The sequence below is a fragment of the Salarias fasciatus genome, chromosome 23 (assembly GCF_902148845.1).
Source record: "Salarias fasciatus chromosome 23, fSalaFa1.1, whole genome shotgun sequence".
NCBI classification, from domain to species: Eukaryota; Metazoa; Chordata; class Actinopteri; order Blenniiformes; family Blenniidae; genus Salarias; species Salarias fasciatus.
In genome coordinates, this window is record NC_043766.1 from 32945210 (window position 1) to 32960766 (window position 15557).

A 15557-nucleotide genomic window follows, 5' to 3' on the forward strand; every position below is an offset into this window, starting at 1 on the left:
GAAAATAATTAGTAAAGTGAAAGTTGTCAAACCATACAAATTTGCAGGAAATGTTTGACCAAGTTATTGATGGTTTGAGGCTGAAAGTCATTTTTCTAGCATTTGTTTGTTTTTTCCTAAAGATAAAGAGTGAAAAATCAAGCAAGCCTTGTGTTTTCCCGTCTCTCTGTTGTTGGTAAATTTAGCAGCCGGACGTGACTCTGGCTTTCTCCTTTGTTTGAAGCCGAGCTGCGGCAGGACACTTACATCACTGCTCTGTGTGTGTGTGTGTGTGTGTGTGTGTGTGTGTGTGTGTGTGTGTGTGTGTGTGTGTCACACAGCTGGCAGTTCACCACTGGCTCCTCCTGGAAAACTGGGTTCTAACACAAGACAAGTTTCACAATTAATCTCACAGTGAGTTTAATTTGGAGGCAAAGTGATATAAAAACACATTAAATACACAAAAACACAAGTTAAAAAAAAACATTTATAGCACAGCAAAATGATCACTTCCATAGAAACCCAGTGTGAGGGTGTTATAAAGCAAAATCCAGTGTGTGTGCACAGATTTGGGTCTTGTAATTTATACATTTACTCTAATTTCAATACGATTTGTGTTCAAGGACTTGTTAATATTCCTTCACCTTTGTTCTCCTGCCTTTCCCTGAAGTTCCGGGCCCTCAGTTTAGACTTGCAGGTGCATGCTTGTCCTTGGACCTGCACTATTTCTCTCGATAACTCTTAGTGGCACTGCTGTTGAGGTCAGAGATTACATAACATTAACAGGAGCTGTATGAGACTGGGCTTCACAAAAGTTAGCCTGCAAGTCCAGTTTGAGGGCAAAAAGGCCCGGAATCAATGGTAAGCCTGTCATAAAATTGAAAATCCAGTGGAGTGAGACAGAGACATCTGAAGGTCGTTTGTAGGCAGACAGGTCATTTTGCTGCTCTAACAGACCCACACCGCGCCTGTCACACACTATAACACACGACTTTATCGGCAGGAAAACACTGGGAGAGCTACATCTCGACCTGAGGAAAACCATTTCACTGGTCTGAACGGCTGTACGTGACCCGAAGAGCATCAGTGACACCTGAGGGACAACAAGTCACAATTCAGAGAGATTAAATATGTACAAGGCAGAGGAACGCTACAGTGGCGCCAAAGAAACGTGCATAAAGTCTCAAGAAGAAGCTTAGAAATTACTTTAATAATGAACTGATCCAATTACCAACGTGTTAAAAGCATACAAATCTCCAGCAGAATCTGCTCTCAACACACTGACACACGGAGACAAAGGGCAGCAGTTAGTCTGCACTTGTTGCAGGGACTGAACTGCTGAAAGTCCTGATCAGAAGCTGCTCCAGCTTCACCTCCCTGTCCGGCGTGAGTCCTTCAGAAAAAGCTGTAGGAGTTTGAACCTGGAGATACCGGGCTCTGCTGGTCCTCCACTGAGGAACAAAACTATAAAACCATACCTGATTTGAATTTTTTCAATCAATGCCACAGCAGTAGAGGCCTCGGTCACGACCACAGCGTGTCAGACCAGAGTAAGACAGTGTGACACCTTGTTTTTAGATCTTTTAAAACAGGAAAAGCTCATGAAAGCAGGGCGAATTCCCCCGCAGCGAACACACTAAACAAATTAGTCCACAACTAACCGGATGCTTTCAGGCTTTGAGAGAACACTGGAAGAAAACACTCCCCTCGCAGAAAGGCTGGCCCAGGATCAAACCAGGGGTTTTAATAGTGTGGCCGGAGAGTCTTTATTTGAGGTGCTCTTTCAGATACTACTGTTCAAAAATGTTTAAGAAAAAGAATAAAAATAAGACTGTAAGTTAATTAATTTGATCTGAGAAAATACTGCTTTTTGTGTCAGTGTACGCATTGATGCTTGGAATCATGAGTCTGTAAAAAGCTCGGTATCTATTCGTATTTCTGTGGATTTTTAGAAATAAAAACAATAAAAAGCCTCTTATTCAGCTTTCTTCTGAATGAAAAAAGCTGAGTGAGAGGTCCGCCTGAGGACAGAGACACACCAACCTCTGAAGACTGTCCCACTGTGGTTCTAACAGTGGCTCTGCGGGACTAAAACCTCCGTTCTTCCTCATGTCAGTCCCCGGTCTGTCAACAGGGTTTTCCTCCACATCAGGAGCAAACAGCAAGAATTTTTAACTGCGATCCGAAACGCTCAGTCACATTACTGAACCAGAATCTCCGAGCCCGGCTCAGAGACGGCGAGCTGGCGCAGGCGTCCCTTTCCCACGGGCGCGCTCACACCGAGGTGGTCTCGGCCCTCAGAGGGGCCCTCGTGGGCTGGCCCCGGCCGTGCTGCCGCTCCGCCTCCCTCCTCTTCCTCTCCTGCAGGTAGCGCCTCACCCCCCGGATGGTCTGCACCGTGAGCGCGGCGCCGGCGGCGTACAGGATGGCGGTGATGAGCCCGAACAGGGCCACGGCGGCGTCCGCCCCGCTCACGTTGCAGCTCATCCACGTGTAGCCGTTGCGGGCGTAGATCCGCTCGCGCCGCTTGCACACGTCCGTGGAGTTGACGCCGATGATGAAGTGCAGGTAGAGGCCGACGGCCACCACGTACGCCGCCGCGCCCAGCGCCTGGAACGCCAGCGCGCCGTACAGCAGCTGCCGCGACAACTGGTGGGCCGGCTTGTTGGCCGCGATCACGAAGAGCAGCGAGACCACGCCGAAGGTCAGGCTGAAGGGGATGCCGCCGTAGACGCTGGGCGCCCTCATCTGGCTGTACTGCATGTCCAGGTCCCGGACCTGCTGCAGCTCCGTGCCCTGCAGGTTGAAGTTGGAGTTGAGGTTGAAGCCGCCCACGCTGGCCGTGGACGACAGGCCCGAGGAGACCATGTGCCCGGCAACCACGCAGATGAGCACCAGGGCGTTGGTCAGAACGGCGCAGATCAGGACGATACCTGGCGAGAGCAGAGAAATGGTAAACACACTGCAGAAATCTCATCAGATCTTCAACAGGATTCGCCTAAACGACGGTGACCACAGCGGCGCTCGCAGGCCGCTGGATCAACCTGGGTCCGAGCAACTTCCACAGGAAAGCTTCATGGATCGTCACTGCTATGCCGACGACACACAGCTGTACGTTTCCATGTCTGCTGAAGACACACGGCCAACCTTTGACCTTTTTAACAGAATTTTAGACACTGGATGGAAGGAAACTTCCTTCAGTTCAACGAGGACAAGACTGTCAGGCCCTGTCTTTAAAAACATGAGATGAAGTGAAGAACCTGGACGTCATTTTCCACTCTGAGCTCTGCTCCACCTGTAAAGCCTGAGGTTAAAATCTGTTTTTCATCTTCTGAATAAATCCAGAGTTTTGTTTTGACTTTGTGTCCTGGACTCCTGTGATGATCGACCTGCTGCTCTCCTCAAACAAACCCGTCTCTCAGACCCGTGTCTTTAGGATCCATTTTAAGGTTCTTTTAATGGTTTTTAAAAGTTTCCTCATCTTGCAGATTGATTTTCCTCTCGTGAACAGTGGTGAACTCTCAGGTTCTTCAACACCTTTAAATCACCACCATTAATACAAGAACCTCTGGTGAGGCGGCTATCCAGGTGAAGGAACAGTCTGCCGGAGAACCCGAGGGCTGCACAGAACCTTCATGTTGTTAAAAACAGACTCCAGACCTTCCTTTATAATGAGGCTATTAGGAGTTTTAGAATTTTAATTTACTTGTTTATTTATCTTTCATATGTACATACAACAGCAGGCGGTGGGTAGATTAGAGGCCTTCACTCTGTTTTTAATCAATACAAAATACAGCACTTTCTTCTGCATTTTTTTGTATTAAAAGTACAATATATGTATATGTACAATATGTACAATATACAATATATGTTTATAATCAAATCTGCCTCTTTTCTTATTAGTCTGAGGACAGACACTAGAATGACAAAACTCAACAGGATGAACATTTCTACAGAAAAACACACAGAAATCAATCGAACAAGTCTTTTATTAGCTAACTTTACGTTACAAAAGGTTTAGATTTATGTATTCATGCTAAAAATGCAAATCCTCAGTTGTTTCGATAAGGTTGCTACTCTATACCCCTGTAAGCAAACAGCTGTTTTACAGCTGTAGTTAGCAGCTACAGACAAATGCTGCAGGTCTTTCCCTTTGCCATACTTCTAATGTTTAAATGTGTGATAAATCAATAAAAGGCATAAAATTGCCTCTTCTGGAAGCAGAGGAAATGCTCAGCATTTGGTTTTGAGGTGTTTGAGTTGCTCAAGTCCAATTCTTTTCATTTCCACCCTCTCTTAAGCGCGACAGCAGATGTTTTCTTGAAAACATTTGGGAATCGGCTCTGGTGACATGTATTTAGCCTGTTAACTCAGATACTTCCCGCCTCTTCACAGGACGGTGTTCCTTGCATGAACATACCAGAAACCAGTTTGTCCAGTATTCACAGCAGGAGGAAGAAACAACGTGCAGCGAAACCAAACAGCTGTGTGGCACACTTTCAGCTCTCAACCGATCCGCCCTTCAGGTTCTGGCTGCGACCGGGACCTACCTCTCCTCGAGCACATGTGGGTGCACTTGGACTCTTTGTGCTCCACCCGGGGAGGGGCGTCCCGCATGTGTTTGGGAGGAGGGTCAGCTTCTCGGGGGTAGTACGGGGGTCGGGAGGAGGACCTGGAGCAGAGAAACACCTTGGTTAGGTCGGGTGGGTTCAGTAGACTGATGGGCAGGCGGGTGTTGGTTTGGTCAGCAGTCACGTAGATGGGCTCAGCAGGCGCTAAGGTGGGCGAGGGGAATGCATAGGTAGGTGGCGTGGTTAGCTAGGTAGATAGGGTGAATAGGTGGCATGGAGGTTAAAAATGGGTAGGAAGTTACAGGTAGATAGGAGCGATGAATCAATGGGAAAGCAGTCAATGGCTAGTTGGGGCTGATAGGTGGCGTAGTTAGGTAGCAATATGGATGGGTTAAGTAGGTCAATAGGTAGGTAGGATTAATAATTATTTGAGGTAGGTGGGTAAACAGGAGGGTAAGGGTGTGCAGCAGTGTCGTGAGTTCGGTAGGTCAGTGAGATGGCTACAGGGTTAGTGGGGTGGGCTGGTGGGTAAGTGAAGTGGGTAGTTAGAATAAGCAGGCAAGGTAAGTAGGGTGAGTGACGACCCTGCTTGCCCAAAGGTTATCCGAAAAGCACAGTAAATGGTGCACACCTGTCAGGAGAGGAACGGCCATCATGTGGCCGCCGATGGTCCCCGTTTCTGTCCCGGTATTCCCGGTGGGAGCGGGGCGGATGGCTCATACCTGCTCATCAAAAGCAAAAAACTTTGACATTTGAACAAAAAACATTTTACAATGTGTTCTTAAAGCATAGAGTTGAATCAACAACATGCCTTCATATATTTTACAGATCACATGAACAGGCCATAACTTTTTCCTTCTTTTTTAAGTAGGAGCAACCACTGACATGTACACCTGTGTTTCGGATTTACTGGTTTCCTTGTTAACTGGTGAGAAACTTCCTGTAAATTTGACTCACAACACACATTTTACGACAGGTGCAGTGCAACAGACTGAAATATTGTGTATCCCCCTATAACTTTATCTGTAATTGATTGATCCAGTCCTCTTCCACAGGTGTCGTTACACACGATCAGAAAAATCTAACAAAACGCATGGTGTTCACACATCGCGGGGAGAAACGTCACGTGCTAAACAAACCAAACACCTCTGGCAATCAAAGCATGACCGGAAAAACCCACACTTTGTTATTTTAATACCATAAGCTGAAATCTAAGCATGTAAATACAGCCCCGCCCTGCTGGGAGCATGGCGCGCTCCCGCAGCGGGGGACGCAGTTTCTATCGGGGTCACTACTTTGGCACGACGCCGGTTAATCCGTAACACCTGACGTAATCACGTCAGAACGTCAATCAAATTAAATCAAGGTTACAGTCGAGAGAAAACTTTCAAAGCGAAGGCGAAGAACACACACAAAAAAAAGTTTAATAATAGTCTTGAGGAAGCGTCTTCAACTCCATGAAACAACAAGTGGCTCCTTGAAGGCTCCAAACGCGACAAAAACAGAAACAGAAGGGTGAGGAGCGTTGGTCGGAGCGGGTCTTACTGTGAGGTCGATGGAAACTCTGTGAATCCGTCTCTCTGGACTCATTCACCCGACTCTGCGGAGTCACTCCTCGGCGTCTGCTCCTCTGTCAAGAGTCCGGCAGGGAGTCAGGAGCTCCACCCTACCTGGAAGTGAAGGCGGAAGGCACGGCGACAGGTGTCCGGGGAGGGGCGGCCTCCGCCGGGGCGGCACCGAGCGAGGAGAGGCCGGTGGCCGGAGCCCAGGTCACCAGCGGCGGCCGTCAATCGGCCGCTTTGTTCGCTGCCGGAGCCGAAGAGGCTCTTCTGTTCAGTGTCTCAGGAGGAGTCCGGTTGTTTATGTGCTTCTTTTCTCCCCCTCCTCTCTCTCTCTCTCACCCTGGATATTTACTACTGTCCCACAAGAATGAACCCTCACACACACACACACACACTATACATTGTGTAGTGTGTAGGCTGATTAAACACCGTTTGTGTCCCATCAGTGCATATTTCCAGAGTCACTGTCTTACTGAATGGGTGGACTGTGAAGGCAATGGGCTCTGTGCACAAACATGAGGTAATTTGTGTGTGTCTGTGGTCTTGTTTGTGTCTGGAGTTTCTTCCATTTCTTTGTTGAAGAGTTGAAAGGGTTCTGTTTTTTATTTTTAATAGGCCGTTTTTCAAAAAGGTTTGTCAATTTTTGCATGAATGTGTTTGTTTGTGGACCTGGTTGGTGTCTTCTTTATTTTTCTTTCTTTGTCTTTAATTTTGTATTTCTGCACCTTTTGCCGGTAGTTGATGATCACCTGTTTGCTGAGAGCTTTTCGTGGCATTATTTTTTGTGTTAGCCCTTGAGCTTAATTTTGCATTTCTATACTGCTACTCCTCACTTCAAGTTTTGGTTTTGTTTTGCTTTTTATTTAGACTGTTTTGTGTGTTTTGCATCTTTTTGTCATCATTTTAGAAGGCTTTTGTTTTTCTTGTTGTTTTGCATATTTTGCTTTTCAAGGGTTTCTTGCAACTTTTTCATTATTTGAGGTTTTGTTCATCCATGTTTTGTGATTTTATTTAATGTTGTTTTGTTTTTTTGTGTTTTTGTTTAGTTGGTTTAATTTAATTTTATGTTAATTTCAAACATTTTTGTGTATGCTAGTACAATACATGTCCTTCTTGTGGACATGTATTGTCCCACAGTACATGATTGTACTGTTAAGTGTCACTTGAAGGTTGTTTTGTGTCCTCATTAACTTGTTTTGCATTTTATATGGACATTTTGAGAGCTTTTGTTTATTTTGTTTTTGTTATTGTTTATTTTTGCCAATGTTTATTTCAATCACCTAAGTTTTAGCTCGTTATTATGCATCCTGTTTCATGGTTTGGATTTTAATAGCTGGCCGGTCCAATATGGCGGCGATCTTGACGTACGGATCAATTCGGGGTGCATCCAGGAGAGGGCGACAGAGAAACGGCGCGCCTCTCAAACAGTTCCGGGTCGCTCCTCTCCCACTGTAAATAATAATATGAGGACAACGAGTGTGTGCACAGCTGCGGAACAAACAACCCGAACTCCCTGGTTGTAATTGCTACGGTAAGTCGTTGGTGACTCTCCGCGGACATGCTGGTCCTCCGGCCTCACAGCCTGAGAGCTGTGACCGCTCTGCGCTGCCTCGGCGCCGGCTACACCGGCCGCAGAACCTCCGCTACTTACACCCAGGGCCAGAGCCCGGAGCCCCGCATCCGAGAGTACTTCTACTACATCGACCACCAGGGACAGGTCAGCAAGCGCGACCGCACACAGCAGAGACCACAGTGCTCAATACTGACCCTGTTTACTTCTATCTTTAGCTTTTTCTTGATGACACCAAGGTGAAGAACTTCGTCACGTGCTTCAAAGGTAAACTCAACAACCCAGAATAACTTCACACATTTTATCTGTTTTTTTTTTTTTTCCAGATTGTTCAAATAGCACTGTTTGAGGTGAAAGTGACAAGAGTGTAGGACATTTACGCAGTTACTAAACTCAAACTCTTAAAAATGTAAACAGAAATGTGATCATAAAGTCCCCTGCAGGGTGATAGATTGCTACTTTTGTTCCCAGCAAGTAAAAAAGTTAATAAAGTACTCAATTGCAGCTATAGTTGTTGCAGGAAACAGTAATGAAATTGTTTACTGAAAATTAGGTCATTGGTTACAGGTGATTACTATAGTATAGAATGACTTTATTAACTTTATATCTCACTTATGAAATTGCAGCTGTGCATCAGTATAAAGTGTAGAAATTGTACACATAATACAAAGATATAGTATTATCAGTATATACTCCCATGAATCTGAAGGAGGTCCCTGTCTCCGCCACGTCCCTGTCGATGTGGGCTGTGGTGGTCCTCTGTTGTCCTGCAGAACACTGCAGTGACCTCGGTTGTTTTTGTGGTGTTCAGCAGCAGGTTGCCGGTTGAACACCACATGGGCGGAGGATGCACCTCCTCTCTGGAGGCGGCCTCGTTCCCTCCTGTCCAACAGTTTGTCCAGGACGATTGTATTAAAAAGCTGAACTGGACTCAATAAGCAGCAATCTGACGTAGGTTCCAGGAAACGCTGCTGCTGCTCGTGAGCACCATGGCCAAAGTTGGTCTGAGCCTTTTCAAAAAGTCTCACATTGACAGTTATGTTTTCAGAGGCGCGAGACACCGTTGCTGTGTAACTGGAAGCCAAAAGCAGATCATTTGTAATGTTGGTAGAACCAGTCTGCATGGTGAAGTGCTTGGTTTTAAACGTTGGCCGTAGAAGAGACTGGAGCATCTCCATTCAGTGATCTGAGCTGATATCCACAACATTTACCTCTGAGCACAGACTGGACCCACGCTTGGTGTTGACCGTCATTGCAGACGGCTTATTTTGACGTCAACACCGGAAATATTATTCTTTCATTCATTTTGAAGTTGAAGGTGCGACGCTCACCTCTCTCTTCTCCTGAACAGATAAACAGTTCCTGGTGTTCTTCTTCAGCCGCCTGCGTTCCAACCAGAGCGGCCGTTACGAGGCGGACTTCCCCTTCCTCTCCCTGTGCGGCAGAGAGAGGAACTTCCTGCGCTGTGATGACCGGCCGGTGGTCTTCACCCACCTGCTGCAGGGCACCGCCGGCGATCGGGAGCTGCTGTCGTTCTGCGGCGGCGCGGAGAAGCTCGCCGTCCCGTTCAGTCCGGAGAAGCTGTACATGCATCCCGAGAGCGGCCGGGTTTACCACCCCTGCCCGGAGCGGCACGGAGGCGTCGGGCTGGTCAGGTCGGCGCTGGCCATCGAACTCAGCCCGTTCTTCCTTTACGGGTCGGAGCGGGGCCAGTCGACGCAGCCCACACACTTTGTGTGGAGCGGACGTGAGCACGCGCTGACCAATGAGATCGCGGGATGCTTCCCCCCCGCACAGGCCGGCCGAGAGCAGCGGGACGAGCCCGGATAGTGTCCAGTACAGCCGATCCTAGCAGCCGCGAGGGGAGACGTACCTCACGGTTTAATATTGTGACTTCACCCTGATAAGCTTTTCTTTTTCCACTGACGTGTGAAGAGACCGAACCGAACTCGGCAGAGCAACACTGACTTTTGTTCAGTGCCTGTTTGTTGCAGCTGAGACAGAAAACGAGTGAAATTGTGGGGAAAACTTAGATACTCTTCTATCGGGGCCATGATGTGGTGGTTGTAATGTTTGAAGAGCAACATAAAAAGAATTTAACTCTGTGCTTCTGGGAATATTTGATGCGTCTGTCGATCACTATCACTTTTTATTTATGGTGAAGTCTCATATTGGTAGTCATGTTAGAGGAAAGCACTCTGGCAAACTCAAAGTGGTTTTTAAGCATGAAGGAAGCGTGAGATTAACTGCATTTATTTCACAAATATTCTGATCAATTCATTTGAAAAGTTTCATTGATTGACATTTTAAACCCGGTGGACACAAATCAGAGAAAAGTTACCGAAAACATCAAAGTCAAAAAAATATATTGTTCTAAGTGCATGTGTTGTGTCATTTTTTTTTTTATCAAATGGCGCCATCCAGTGGCCCAACATGGAAACTACATCATTTTCAGTGCTCTCGCTTTCAAAAGGTTTTGCCGCGCAAATGCAGAAATTTTCTGAAATGAAAACACAGAAATGACACGTTTTCACTGGAAAGAGTGAACGACACCCAACTGTGTCTGAACTGGACCGACCCCAGAGGTAGCAGCTGAAGGAAAAAGAGAATAGATCCACTCATGGATGAAAACAGACGGAGTCCGGTCATGTTTGATTCATAACCAGAAAGTTTGATTAGAATTTTCACTTAAAAAAAACAAAGAAACAAAGTTTTGGTTAAGTTTGAGTTTTACTTGCAGTGAAGAGTTTACACACAGCCCAGACGGTACAGAGACTGGACAATAAACCAATGGAGCCTCTTTAAAGAGGCAGGTTAGATGTTTCAGTTCCCATGAGTTCTTATCTCAAGAGCGAGGTGGGAAGATGCTCTCTGGGAGGCAGGGACTCACACGGCCAGCTATCAGCGTTGCGCCGGGACATCGTCGTGGTCAAACAGCAATTTATGGCAGAAAGAGTCAACAATGCAGTCAGGACAGTTATGCAAGAAAGAGCTGAGATTTTTGGCTCAATATTTTCCACCAGAAACCAACTGCGAACCTGCAGGCACACACTTGGGAGGTGACACACACACACACACACACACACACACACACACACACACACACACACACACACACACACACACACACACACAAACATGAAAACACAAGGACATTTTCCAGTGAGAGGAGTAGTATGATAACTCAGTAGTTTGACAACTGATTTTCCCCAGAGGGGACAATAAAGGTTTCAATCAATCAATCAATCAATCAATCAATCAATGATGCTTCATGATGCTTGTAACTTCTCTTCAGATGTTTCTCACCCAGGGGAATCAGATCAGAGCAAGAATGTCACTTTTTGGTGTTTGGTGTTCAAACACCAAACACCTCAAAAAAACAAAAGGACTTTCTCGATAAATTACATTTTCCAACACTAACTGAAAAAGCAAAAGTCGATCTAGATAAGGGTTTGAGTATTGAGGAACTATTTGAAGCAATGAAAGGTTTGAGCAGTGGTAAGGCACCTAGGCCTGATGGGCTGCCCATCGAATTGTATAAAACATTCGCTGGTAAACTATTGCCTCATCTCTTAGAGGTGTTTAATGAATCATATGAAAAAGGAATACTACCCCCATCTTTAAGAGCTGCTGTAATTTCCCTCCTTTTAAAGCCGAGCAAATGTCCCTTTGAGAGAACATCATATCGACCCATATCTTTAATATCTTGCGACACCAAATACTGTGTAAGGCTCTGGCCAGACGTATAGAACCAATAATACCTAACCTAATTCTCAATGATCAGAATGGATTTGTTCTTGGCAGACAAGGTTTCCATAACACACGGAGGCTATTGAATGTTTTATACGTTAAACAAAATGCCAGAGACCATGCAATTCTGCCATTAGATGCTGAAAAGGCATTTGATAGAATTGAATGGAGCTACTTGTTTGATGTCTTAAAAAGATTTGGTTTTGGAGAAAAATATCTTAGATGGATTCAACTATTATATACCGATCCGGTAGCAGAAATTGTGACAAACAACCAAATTTCAGAACCCTTTAATCTCAGTCGATCTACTCGCCAAGGCTGCCCTATGAGCCCCTTATTATTTTTATTTGCTATTGAACCTTTAGCCATGGCAATTCGCCAGTCATCTGACATTACAGGCATGACTATTGGGAAAACAGAACACCGTTTATCTCTTTTTGCAGATGATATTATTTTGTTTTTAACACAGCTAAGTTCCTCACTAAAGGCCCTTAACCATTTACTGAAGACATTTAGAGAATTCTCGGGTTTCAAAATTAACAACAAAAAAAGTGCCTTGTTAATTCTGAACAGGGAAGAGAGAGAACGATCACAGATCCACACTGAATTTACTAATGCCCCAGAGGGATTTACTTACTTGGGTATAAGAGTATCACCTACGATTGAAGATATAATATCAATCAATTATGACCCACTGGTTAAAGCCATAGAAGAATCTCTAGAGAAATGGAGCTTAATGCCCATCTCTATGATAGGACGTATAAATATTATAAAGATGTCTGTCCTGCCTAAGTTTTTATATCTTTTTCAGGCAATCCCGCTTCCTCTACCAGTCTCTCTTTTCTCTGTTCTTAAGAAAAACTTCACCCGCTTCATATGGAACAACAAGCACCCTAGAATACGTATTTCTCTTCTCTACCTGCCCTATGAACGTGGCGGGCTTAAGTTACCCAACATGAAATTGTATTATTGGGCTGCCCAACTCAGAACAGCCATGTACTACTTTCTTACAACAGACATTCCAGCCTGGGTTCAGATAGAAAACAATGCAATAGAACTCCCACTGTCTCAATACCTCTACTCAGCACAAGCCAAGATACTCAAAAAACACACACAGAATCCATTCCTTAAAAATACTCTAACAATATGGCATGAAGCCCACACATTTTTAGATGACACACCCAAACTTTCTTGTTTCACACCTATATGGGGAAATGAAAACTTTACCCCTGGGAGGTGTGATATGGGATTCAGACATTGGATGGAGAAAGGACTAAGCAAAATAAAAGATCTGTACGATGAGGGCACTTTAATGTCATTCACACAATTAAAAGAAAAATTTAATTTACCTAGGGAGCATCATTTTAAATATTTGCAATTAAGAAGCTATATATATTCCCAAATTAAAACAACCTCAGAACCCTTGCTATCAACCATTGAAGAAGTTATGGTTAAGCGCGTACATAATACTGGTCAAATTTCCACCCTTTACAGTCTGTTATTAGCAACTTCTAAAGAGAACTCTCTTTCCTGTCTATCTGCATGGAAAAATGATTTACAGTCAGATATCAGTGTGGAGGATTGGGAGGAAACTTGCCTTCTAGCCCAAAGTCAAACAATAAATACAAGATGTAAACTTTTACAATATAAATGGCTGCTTAGGACCTATATCACACCTGTTAAACTACATCACTTTAATCCAAGTATTCCTGATCACTGCATCAAATGTACGGATGAAGCTGGTACGCTGTTACACTGCATGTGGAGCTGCCAAAACCTGCAGATATTCTGGAAAGAGGTACTCAACTTAATCTCTGCATTTACAGGAAAGAATATTCCAGTTGAAGCTAAAATATGCCTTTTGCACATATACCCTGAAGATTTTCCAGCAACTGTAAAGGAACGTAAATTAATCAATTTTTGTTTGTTACAAGCTAAACGTGCAATTGCTTTGAAATGGAAGGAGGTCCAGAGACCTACATCTGACCAATGGTTTGCAGAGATGTCATCTAATTTGGCAATGGAAAAATTGACCTATATAGCCAGAGGAAAGGTGGAAGATTTTGACAAGTTGTGGTCTTCTTTCCAAGACTTCATGAAGGGGCATAATGTGTAAATACACAGAACTGGACAAGGACTGTGGTAATAGCTTTTATAGCGCCATAATATTCATCCATTTTTTAGTTTCGGAGTTGGACTACTGATGAACCAGAACCAAAGATGAAGATGGTGACCGAACTATGGACTTAGAATGCAATGATCGACACATTTGTATACATTGTTTATTGAAATATATGTATGTTGAATACTCTATGCATATACTGATTTAATCAATATTTTATTTACCGCAGATCTTATTTAGGGTGGTTTTTTTTTTTTTCTTTTCTTCTTTTCTTTCTTTTTGCCTTTTGTGCTTTTTGTCTTCTTGTGTTTTCGTTTTGTTTTCTGTTTTGTCTTGTTTGTTTTAGATTATTCTTGTGTTTTTAGTGTTGTGCCTTACTTGTTTGTTGTCTGTTTGTTTCTTAAAATGGAAAATTAATAAACATATTGTGGAAGGAAAAAAAAAAAAAAAGAATGTCACTTTTTTCTTGTGCCGTTCAAGTAGTTTTAAAGCACTTTATCAACATGAAGCCTGTTGGTGTCAGCCAACAGTAAAATGCCTGCTGATTAAAGTACAATAACATATTGTAATTCTATTAATAATAGAATAAATATGTGAGCTGCTGGACACCTTCAATTTCCCCTCTGGAGGATGAATAGAGTCTCTCTCTCTCTCTCTCTCTCTCTCTCTCTCTCTCTCTCCCTCTCTCTCTGCTTCCTCCTCTTGAGCAGTTCAAGCGCCGTACAGTAGACCACATTCACACTGTGGAGGCAAGGCTCAGTCCATCTGTCGGGAGCTATTTGGAGTTCAGTGCTGAAGCGCTCAAGGACAGTTCAATATGCGGAGGTGGGGAATTGTACTTGCAACTCTCTGAGCTACTTAATTGCTCAAATAAAACTACTTAGAAAATGTTTAATTTGTCTCAAGAACATTTAAATACATGTAGGTAGGACCAATGTAATGTTGAAAAAATTAATGAAAATGACTTTGTCCTTGTGTCGACAGACTATTTGCGTCCTGCAGAGTGACGCATGAAACTGGAACTACATGAGGCCAGGGGTGGGGGCATGACACCTGAGGTATGCACAGGAGGATCCAGTCTACAGGAGGGTCTGCAGGATGCTCCAGTCTGCAGAAAACTCCAGTTTACAGGAGGATGCAGTCTGCATCATGACTCAGTCTGCAGGAGGGTCCAGTTTGCAGGAGGAACAGAAACAGAAAAAAGGCAAAATAAAGTATAATACTAAATGATGATGTACTGACAGTGTGTGTGCTTCATTTTCTATAAATAATCTGTAATAAAGGAGCAGACAAACAGCCTGGAGTGCTGGAAAAGCTCCCCGAGGATGCGTGGATCAGCGCATGCACCTCAGTGGAAGCTGGTCCCAGGGCTGCGTCCCTATTGGCTGCCACTCACAACTCCTGATGCGTCACACCTGATGGGATTCAGCTGGTCTCGCTCCACCAGAAGGCTTAAAAGGCAGTGTGGCACAGCAACTCCTGCAGATCGCTGTTTGGCTCCACTTGGGGTGTTGTTTAATGTTATGCCTCCCAAAAAGAAACCAGCAGACTGAAGAAGAGCCAAAGCCTCCCAGAACTGGTGCACAGAAGAAAGAGAAAAATCAGGTAAATGATGATCAACCAGTGTGATTATATGAAGCTCTGCAGTGTTTGTAGACTTTTAACCTCACAGAATGTTTTTCTTTTTAGATGCTGCAGCAGCGCGCAGACCTCCGGCTCATCCCTCCACAGCGGTCATGATCAAAGAGGCAATTAAAACGCTGGACTCGGGCAAAGGTGTTTCCTCCCAAGCAATTCAAAGTTACATCATGCAGGCATACCCCTCAGGGGACCCGGTCTGGCTGAAGCACTTGGTGCGCAACAGCATAAAAAAAGGGCTTGAAAATGGCACTTTAGTGAGGCCTGCCAACTCCACCGTCCCTGCAGGAGCCACTGGGAAGTTTAGGGTAAGCTGTCTTATCTGTTGCTACTTCCAGAGGGGTGTAACTTCTACTTAAATATCT

The 15557-nt window shown here is 44.6% G+C and overlaps 2 protein-coding genes across 2 annotated transcripts; one reads left to right on the top strand and one right to left on the bottom strand.

The window, feature by feature from the left end:
- Nucleotides 1-388: 388 nt before the first annotated feature.
- On the bottom strand, nucleotides 389-6213 carry LOC115382342 (MARVEL domain-containing protein 3). Its single transcript, XM_030084080.1, has 4 exons — nucleotides 6096-6213; nucleotides 5182-5272; nucleotides 4530-4651; nucleotides 389-2912 (listed from the first exon to the last, which is right to left on the bottom strand). The coding sequence occupies exons 2-4, from the start codon at nucleotides 5268-5270 to the stop codon at nucleotides 2254-2256; spliced, it is 870 nt and encodes a 289-aa protein (XP_029939940.1). The 5' UTR covers nucleotides 5271-5272; nucleotides 6096-6213; the 3' UTR covers nucleotides 389-2253.
- Nucleotides 6214-7568: 1355 nt separating this feature from the next.
- c23h8orf82 (chromosome 23 C8orf82 homolog) lies at nucleotides 7569-10050 on the top strand. The gene is made up of 3 exons (XM_030083289.1): nucleotides 7569-7829; nucleotides 7901-7949; nucleotides 9034-10050. The coding sequence occupies exons 1-3, from the start codon at nucleotides 7671-7673 to the stop codon at nucleotides 9510-9512; spliced, it is 687 nt and encodes a 228-aa protein (XP_029939149.1). The 5' UTR covers nucleotides 7569-7670; the 3' UTR covers nucleotides 9513-10050.
- Nucleotides 10051-15557: the final 5507 nt, after the last annotated feature.

Bases quoted from the DNA above. Each gene is read 5' to 3' on its own strand.
- LOC115382342 (XM_030084080.1), bottom strand. From the start codon at position 5,270: ATGAGCCATCCGCCCCGCTCCCACCGGGAATACCGGGACAGAAACGGG. The intron at 4,652-5,181 runs GTGTGCACCATT...TCTCTGCTCCAG, and splicing joins GGCCGTTCCTCTCCTGACAG to GTCCTCCTCCCGACCCCCGT. The intron at 2,913-4,529 runs GTAGGTCCCGGT...TGCTCTCGCCAG, and splicing joins CCACATGTGCTCGAGGAGAG to GTATCGTCCTGATCTGCGCC.
- c23h8orf82 (XM_030083289.1), top strand. From the start codon at position 7,671: ATGCTGGTCCTCCGGCCTCACAGCCTGAGAGCTGTGACCGCTCTGCGC. The intron at 7,830-7,900 runs GTCAGCAAGCGC...TTCTATCTTTAG, and splicing joins ACATCGACCACCAGGGACAG to CTTTTTCTTGATGACACCAA. The intron at 7,950-9,033 runs GTAAACTCAACA...TCTCCTGAACAG, and splicing joins CTTCGTCACGTGCTTCAAAG to ATAAACAGTTCCTGGTGTTC.